The 9,379-nt window shown below is 40.3% G+C and overlaps 1 protein-coding gene across 1 annotated transcript; it reads left to right on the top strand.

Moving 5' to 3' along the window:
* Positions 1 to 1,730: 1,730 nt before the first annotated feature.
* gatm (glycine amidinotransferase (L-arginine:glycine amidinotransferase)) lies at positions 1,731 to 7,622 on the top strand (the record flags this gene model as incomplete). The annotated part of the gene is made up of 9 exons (XM_080729814.1): positions 1,731 to 1,799; positions 2,978 to 3,205; positions 3,616 to 3,811; positions 4,171 to 4,361; positions 4,704 to 4,841; positions 5,653 to 5,817; positions 5,972 to 6,035; positions 6,453 to 6,569; positions 7,510 to 7,622. The coding sequence occupies 9 exons, from the start codon at positions 1,731 to 1,733 to the stop codon at positions 7,620 to 7,622; spliced, it is 1,281 nt and encodes a 426-aa protein (XP_080585940.1).
* Positions 7,623 to 9,379: the final 1,757 nt, after the last annotated feature.

Here is a 9,379-nt window from a genome sequence, read left to right as displayed (position 1 = left end):
CGTTCTAGATGCAAGCTTGATCGAGACAGAGTTTGTGATCCACTTCTTTCCTACAGTAAATATTTACAAAATGGAGAGCAACAACACAGCAACAATGCAGCAGCATGTCTCGTGTGCCTCAGATTCCATGTATGGTGATTGTGTGCGGTCTCTCTGTCCTGAGCATACAGTAGGCCATGATGGGTGACCTGATGACACTAATTGATATGGATACAGGATGGTGTGCAGAGTGATCAAACAAACATGTCACACAGTAGAGGCCCCTACAGATTGATTAATTCCTCTTCTCTGTTTGACACAGGAGCAGTGTTGTTGTGAATGGTATTTAGTAGCTTATCTGAGTAACTTGACTCTACAATTTTGAATGTAAGTTCTCCTTGAAAGTGTGCATGACTATGCGGGATGGTCCCTCCCTAGAGAACCAAATACAAGATATACCTATTGTAAAGTTGTCCAGGGGTGCCTGAGTAGCACTGTACTCGGTGCGATCTTTTTCAGCCTACAGTACACCAAGTCTCGTCACCAAAAATAGCAGATCTACAAGCTTACAACAGGCCACAAAATGACAAGTTGTGAGCTTGTAGATCGGCTATTTTTGGGTGAATGGGTTCCCCCAGAGTAGGGAAGTTGGGGTGGGGTTTAAGTGGTTAAATGCCAAGTTTAAAAGTTATTTTTGATCTGTCCAAATCTAAACAGATATTCTCTCAAGTTTTCTTCGTCACATAGGCCTACTGTATCTCAGGGGGAAAGATTTACATATTTGTCATAAGTGTATGGTACTGTAAAGTAACAATGTAATTCAGGGGTGCGTTGATGAAAGAGTATACTGAGCCAAAAATGTTTGAGAACCACTGTCTCATCATTTTCAGAACATGTCCAAAGCACAGGTGAGGTGACTGAGTTGTCCTCTTAGAGCCATTTTCAGTCTATTCTTTGAACTCTGGCCATTGGACAGGCGATATCAGGGGTCAATGCGTTTCTTGTCTTGTGAAACTGAGCACAGTCCAGTGAAGCAATGTGATGAATAATGATAGCCTAAAGCCTGCGCTATTTTGTCACGTTTACTTTTTTGTCATGGGGTTATGGTCCGTAATATGTTATAAATAAAATCTACAATTGATCATCCAATTTTACATAGCCTATCATGCATTCTTGGACAAATTGGCAACACTATCCCACTAGCTTAAAACAATGCTTTGCTTGAAGAAATTCCTACCAATAGTTTACATTATAGCCTAGTTAAGCAGTGGCAGGCTGTGTTTTATTGAGTTTTCTTTTTAATAAAATGTAAAATAGGCCAATATCACTAATCATAACTCCAACTGAATTAATTACCCATAGGCCTATTAGTCTATCCGTTCTAAATAGGCCGCCTAGTTCAAGAATTTCAGCTGTCAATAAAGACGTTTGAAGTGGAAGAAATATAGGCTATATAGAATATTTAAGGCAGCAGCTAAGATAAGAATTTGCTGGCGTAAGGGATAGTGTTTCATGGTGCATTTTCTCAGGTCACGTAACGTTGCCCAACGACTTAAGGTGACCAATGGTTTAAAAGAGCGTTCATGCCGTCTGCTCCAAGGTTATAAAGTTGAGTGAACCACTGAGGCGTCTTCATTCATCCTCATTCATTCTCACTGACACTGAGAGAGAGATAGGTGGATAGCATACCGCGCTGCCAAGAAGCTGCCGCTTGACTTCATTGCATAATCTTTCCCAAATAACCGGACAAAATGCTGCGCGTCAGATGTCTCAGAGGAGGTAGCAGAGGGGCTGAGGCGGCTCATCTGATCGGAGCCATGGTAATGCTTTTTATTTCTCCAAATTTACAAGTGCAAAAACAAATTATGATGGAGAGAAGGAAAAACAAAAGAAGGAAATGGGAATAAAGAAAACGTTTGAAGCAACCAGCCTACATCTGAGGTGCAGAAATAGCTTAAAATGCACATGTAGGAACTGTAGGCTAGCTGATGTGGGCCAAATAATTAATTACATTTTTTGGAGGAAAAGACAAAAAAATAAAAAATAAAAATAAAATAAGTAAGTGTAGCTTACTAGGCTATTATCTAGAATAACTATCTTGAATAAAAAACAAAACTGTGATGAATAGGCCTACATCCCAGGGCTACATTCGATTTAGCCCATTTCTGAAATAGTTACATAACATTTAGTTAGCGCTGTCTTTTTCTCCTGCGGATGAGTGACAGAACAGAACAGCTGCTTGGCGCAGCTGCTCCTGTTAACGTCACTGACCAGGAGATGATCGTAGTGCCAGCCAGCGCCTGCCAGCCTATCTCGATAGCGGCTCATCACAAGTTGGCTCAAAACCAATACACCCGTTGACCTGTTGAATATCTCCAATCAGTAATGCCGATTTTTACTGTACTGTACTGCACTGTACTAGCCTACTTATGATCATTTGATTGGATCCATCAATTAAAACATAGTGTACAAAAAAGAAAAGAAAAACTAAATACAGTGCAAAGTAGCACAGATAAGTTAAAAATGTTGAAAAAAGAACGGCAATATCTTTCAGAGGGTTTATTGGCTTGACTGTGAAATGTATCAAATACATTAACCCTTTTGTTAACAAAAGTAGACTAAATGTAAATAAGCAAGAAGCCAAAAAACAATTATTATTATTATGAATTATTAGTATTATCCATATTTATTGTTGTGGAATAGACTTGTGGAATAGATTTTGATTTTGAATGAACAAAAGAAGAAAAGCGGCTACTGAAATTTTAAACAAACTAAAGTTGTTTAGTTTGCCAAGCCAATTTAGGGATTAGGATTACTGTATGTCAAATTCAATGTGCCACGATTCTATACAGATACAATGTGGTGACCCAGGATTTGTAGGATTTTTACAAGTTGCTGTGTATGTATATATCTCAGTTCAACATGAAGACAGGGTCTCAAATTCTGTTGACAAACCAAAAATCCCAAGTCACGTGCATGCATTTCTCTCTCCTCACAGTTTGGGCGGGCTGTGACGGGCTGGGTGCAGCGTGCATTCCAGAGCACGTCCTCCAGTGCTGCAGTAGCTGCACAGGCCCGTCCCGCCATCGCCCAGGATGAAGCCGTTACTGAGCCCGCACAGCAGGAGTGTCCGGTCTGTGCTTACAATGAGTGGGACCCACTGGAGGAGGTGATCGTTGGCCGTGCAGAAAATGCCCGCGTGCCTCCATTTACCGTGGAGGTCAAAGTAAGAAATCACAAAAGGAATTTTGTTTGAAACACACATTGATATACGTTTCTGTGCAAAGTCAGATCACTCTCTACAAAGCAAAAATCCTCAGTTTGACTTCTTATGGCAGTGATTCTCAAACTTCCACATTTCAAGGTCTCCCCTTAACTCTGGCTGTGTACAAATGGAACCAAATGGACCTGTTAGGGTTCATTTGGGTTCCATTTGTACACTGTCAGAGTTACAGACTTATATGGGTCCATTTAGACCCCCCTAAAGGAACCCACAGAGTCCCTGGAATCTACTTTGAGAAACACTTGCTTATGGAACCATGTGCAGAGACATATCATAAAAGCTTAGGGAGTATAAATGTACATGATTGCTATTGCCTTCTTTGTGAGATTGTCTTATTGTTGAATTGTTGACAGGCCAACACATATGAAAAGTACTGGCCCTTCTATCAGAAGTATGGGGGCCAATGCTTCCCTGCGGACCACTTGAAGAAGGCTGTTGCTGAGATTGAGGAAATGTGCAATATTCTACGTCTGGAAGGGGTTACTGTTCAAAGGCCAGAGCCCCTTGACTGGTCACTTGAATACAAAACTCCAGACTTCACGTCATCAGGTAAATAAATACCAGGTACAGATACGGTACAGATTAGATCATCAGCTGATGGATGCAAGAACTTCAAGAAGTGGAGGACGACGTTATCATTAACTGACTGGCGTTTCAAACCTTTGTTTTTAGGCATTCAGTGGCTATTGTCTATATGAGGCTATGGCTTGTGTGTGTAGACTTGTGTATGATCCAATTATCTACAACTACACTACCACTTACTTACCAAGCACTCAATCCAAGATTGACAAATCCTGATTTTTTTTTTTTACTCAGAATGTAAAAAATAAAATCCACCCATAAGGTTTAGCTGTATAAGGTGTTTTAGAACGACTTATGACATGATGTGTATATTTGACCTTACTCAGGCATGTATGCTGCCATGCCCAGAGACATCCTCATGGTTGTGGGCAATGAGATTATCGAGGCTCCCATGGCCTGGAGGGCTCGTTTCTTTGAATACCGCGCATACAGGCCTCTGATCAAGGAATACTTCAGAAAAGGTGCTAAATGGACCACTGCTCCCAAACCTACAATGGCTGATGAGCTGTATGATCAGGTGAGGCCTTTCTGTAAAATAGTTTGTCACTATCGGGCTAGAAATCTCGTATTTCCATATTTCATCTTTTTTGTTTTGGACATACAAGGTTTCCGCCCGACAGCGACAATTCATTCCTGGTTTGTGGTAGGCTACCCTTCATTGCCTCCTATACTGTGCAAAATAAGATTCAATATTTTCCTCTGTGCACAGCGGGATGCCGTTTGAGAAATCAAACGTGCTGTGCTGGATGTCGCCTTCACATTATAGGGACCGTACTGTACTGTATTTGGCTAGAGAGAAGAGCTCTACAATGACGTAACTGCCCCCTGGAGATAATCGTCTTCCCCATGTCTCCTGCAGGACTACCCCATCCGCACGGTGGAGGACAGACACAAGCTGGCTGCCCAGGGGAAGTTTGTCACCACAGAGCATGAGCCCTGCTTTGATGCTGCCGATTTCATCAGAGCTGGAAAGGATCTGTTCGTCCAAAGGAGTCAGGTATACACGTCACATTCCTGTTCGCCAGAAGATCGTCTGAGTCTTGATAGGGAGAAAGTTTTCCCTGATGTCATACTATCTCAATAGACCAGAGGATTTTGACATGTGCTGTATATATGCCATTAGCTGTATAAATCTATATATAAATCCTTGTTAAAGACCATTGTAAAACTAACTAACTGGCCGTTAGCTGTAAAAATCTTTATATAAGCCGCACCGTTGTATAAGCCGCAGGGTTCAAAACATGGGAAAAAGGTTGCGGCTTATAGTCCGGCAATTACGGTAAACATCCACATTTGTATTTAATCATTTTGTTAATTAGTTTAATACATATTTTGAAATCATGAGAAAAAAAGAGGGCTGAAATCAGAGTTGTGCTGGCCAATGTCCCCCGCCCCCTCCTCCTCCCCGCCATGTAAAATCACCACTGCCAATACCACAGGGCAAATTCCTCAATGTTATCAGATACTATCAGGGCCGAGGCTCAAATGACAGTGGCAACAAGTTAACCACAATCTGCAGGAGGGGGAAAAAAAGATTAGATAAAGTAAAATGAGGCTAATGCTGTAGAGGTCACCAACCTCTCACACGTCTCAAGCCTTAAAATTGTTCTCTTTGTGTGCCACTCATATTGCATACGTCATTTTGAAACAATAAACCGAGGTCATGCAGGTGCATTAAACACAGCTCTCCAGACAAGGGAAGTTGCGATATGTATTAGTTAATAGTTATATATCCATCCGGTCAGCCACAGGAGCATTGCATCCACCATCTGTGTGCTTTGACACGTGTTCCATTGCTTCCCCTGCAGGTTACAAACTACATGGGAATTGAGTGGATGCGTCGCCATCTTGCCCCAGATTACAACATCCACATCATCTCCTTCAAGGATCCCAACCCCATGCACATCGACGCCACTTTTAACATTATCGGGCCAGGACTGGTGTTGTCCAACCCTGATCGCCCTTGTCGCCAGGTAAGACCAGGGGGGCCGACAGAGAAAGAGAGTAGAATGAGAGAGACACCACGAGAGTGTGTGAGAGAGATGGATATACAGTAAGAGCTACCCCATAATGTAATAATAGGTGCGTTTTCATTTGTTCATTTCCATTGTGTCTTGTGTTTCTCAGATTGACATGTTTAAGAAAGCTGGCTGGACAGTCGTGAAACCCCCATTGCCCTTGATTCCTGATGGTGAGTTTTGAAACTGATGAACTATAGACAAGACAATTCAAAGTACTTTTCATAAATCATTAAGCATTAAGACACAGAGCACTAAGAGGCCGTTTAAACATTCAGACAGTATACACATTCTATTGTTTATTGGAGACATGTGAAAACCTATGTCAACATCCTTTCAGCTGATTAAACCACTAGCACATTTAAAAGAATAACATTTTGAATACAAAGTCTTATGGACAATTGGACATTCTTTATAAGTTAGCAATTTAGCGAATTGATTGCTGTTTCTCTGTAGTTAATGTAATTTCCCTGGACAACATTTAGAAACCAGAAGTTCTCCAAGGCTGAAAGGCTCTGTTACAGCCTTAAACGGCCATGAGATTAATATTTGTAGTTTCTAAAAGTGCCTCCATCTTATCTTCTGTTTAGACCATCCACTGTGGATGTCCTCCAAGTGGTTGTCCATGAATGTATTGATGTTGGATGAGAAGCGCGTAATGGTTGATGCCAATGAAACCACCATACAGAAAATGTTTGCGAACCTTGGTGAGTTGACATTTTTTTTTGTATATACGTGTATATTTCTCTGTGTAGACATAATCCTGTTAGTCTATTCATGTACCTTTTTTACAAGTCATATAGTGAAGCCTGATTTAGGCTTAGTCGTAGGGTAGCAGATCTACAAGCCCATAACGCATGGTGGTGCAACATATTGTGAGTTGTAGATCTGCTATTTTAGGTGCTGCACACCATTGTACAGCAGAGTTTAAAACCTCTTAAGCCCCAGGGGGGTCCAGGGGAAAAATCCGCCTAAAATGTATGCCCAAATTGGAACAGTTGTGGACACAAAACTACCATGATTGTGGCTACTCTTGACTCACCAAATGTCAGCTAACCCCTGAAAATTCACAAATGCAGTGTAAAACATCACATTTCTCTGACCAAATTGTCCTGCTGTGATCATTTACCAAGGAAAAGATGATTGAAAAAGACCTCCGCCTATGGAAATTTTGCCTTCTGAATAGTGAATGAGCCTCAAGACCTCATTTAAAACATATATAGTGAATAGAAAAATTGTTTACCAAGGTGTCACCAATTGATAGGCAAAATTGTATGAATATATTGCAAACTATGTAAACTCTACAGATGTTTTAGTGAGAGTAGTGCTGTAATATTAGTAATGTTAAAGTATAGGGTGAAAAATGATAAAAACGAGTAACAATAAGTAGTAATAATACTGTAATAGGAGTAATGTATGGATGAAAAGTACAATGGCAGCTGATTACTATGCTGTAGGACCACTGTAACAATAATCAGCAAAGAAATTGTAGTTTGATTTGGTCTCTGTTGATTTATTGACATTTATTGACAGCTGTTCAGAGGTCAACACCTTTTGCCCCCGCCGGCGGGGGCAATGGGGCTCAAGAGGTTAAATTAGATGCAAGGAATTAAGGATATTTTATAAGTGAAATCTTTTCCCCCCCAGGTATCAAGTCCATACCGGTGAGCATTCGCCATGCCAACTCCCTCGGTGGTGGTTTCCACTGCTGGACAACTGATGTCCGCCGCCGTGGTACCCTGCAGTCCTACTTCCATTAGCCTCGCCAGACAGGCAGTTTTTATTGAGCTTGTAAGACTATAGGCTTTCCAATCCTATACCATGATTCAAAATTCAACCCAATTTCACTACAATACCTGCAATGAATGAAAACAACAAATTATTACGATACATTACATTGTAATCTCTTAGTGTCTTTAGCTGCCATTGTTGCCTTAAGATATCAGGGAAATATATTTGAGAATGGAATAAATAAAGATTCGACTCCAAATCTGGATGGGGGCCTTAAGTCTTAAAGTCTTAGTTTTAAAATAATGTATGATTAGTGTTAATTGGAGAGTGTTGTGCATGTTGTTGCCTTTGCAAACAGCTTAGTTCAGAGATTTCTTCTCAACAGCAACAAATTAGCAAATAAAAACAAGACCTTCAAAAAATCTCAATAATTACTGCATTTCTGGCCTGGCTATTGGAAAACCACACACCAATGGCTTGTACATCTAGAAGTCATAATCATGAGGACAGGGTACAATTTGGTATGTCACCATCATCAGACTTTGGGCACAGGGGGCAAGGATCTACCTCCTTGTAAAGCCCAAGCCTCACCAATAATGTCGTTGCAACTCGCAACGACAGGCAACCACTTGCAACAGATTTCCAAAACTGCACCGACCTGCAAAGGGGCAATTCTGGACGCTGCAATTTCTCTGTATTGCAATGGTTTTGTTGCATCGCAAATGATTGGTGTGGGCTGGGCTTAAGAGCTCATATCTAGATTTTTTTCCTACGTTTTTTCTACTAAAAGAATGTATAAAAGTTAGGTAGGTCATTAATCACTAATTTCATATTTCAGGTATTATTATTATTATTATTTTGTAAAGAATGGTACTGATTGAATACATTTATATTTATATTTTCTATTTTTCCCCAACAATTAGTGTTTTTATATATTTCTTAAAAAGTACGAGGTCCATATCAGATATTGTATACCTTTAGCCTCCGCTATTTTCTATTATTGCTAATCTGGGCCAGTTATACAAATATTTTCACCGAAGTGCTTGGCTGCTTTTGTTTTCATGTTGGAAAAATGCCCACATGACGGGCAATATTTTATGTTCAGATTTATGTTGCATGGATTCCTTGATGCACATACAGCAATGTAATGTAATGTTGGAGGTTTATACGCCTTGAATGCTGTCATGATATACATCTTTGAATGATTATGTTCAAAGTTTAAGGATGGCTGATGGTTTGTATTGTGCAACAATATTAAATGTTGAAATTAAAGTGTCTCACTGTCATTATTGCGCAGAGGGTAATAGCATCACGTTTTATTTATTCATCATTTGCTACAGTATGAAGCAACATTGTCTGCCAGTGCCCAGTATGTGCACCGCAGCATAATCTTGTCTGTGATAGTTAGGAATTAAGTCATAAAATACATCTTGTACATCTTCCCTCCTGGTGCATCACAATAATGTAGTTTCAGGATATTATGAAAAGATATGTCCAGTATCATCTTGAACTGTAGGATTAATGCATTAATTATTTTTTATTGATTTCATATTTTATTTGCGCACCATGGCCGGCACTATCGGTATGCCATCTCCATTGACAATGTCTGCAGCTGCATACATTGCTATTATAATATACCAGTAAGAGACGCCTAAAGGCGAAAAGCCATCTGTCTTGGCCATCTGTTTTGGCCATACTGTATATAGATTCTGTCGTCTGACATCATACATACCAGTAAGACTAAGATAAGCGACCGTCAGGTCACATGTATACACCACTTTGCGTG

Source organism: Nannobrachium achirus (genome assembly GCF_963921795.1).
Source record: "Nannobrachium achirus genome assembly, chromosome: 7".
NCBI lineage: Eukaryota > Metazoa > Chordata > Actinopteri > Myctophiformes > Myctophidae > Nannobrachium > Nannobrachium achirus.
The sequence above is the reverse complement of the archived record's forward strand: the minus strand, read 5'-3'. Positions and strand labels throughout refer to the sequence as shown.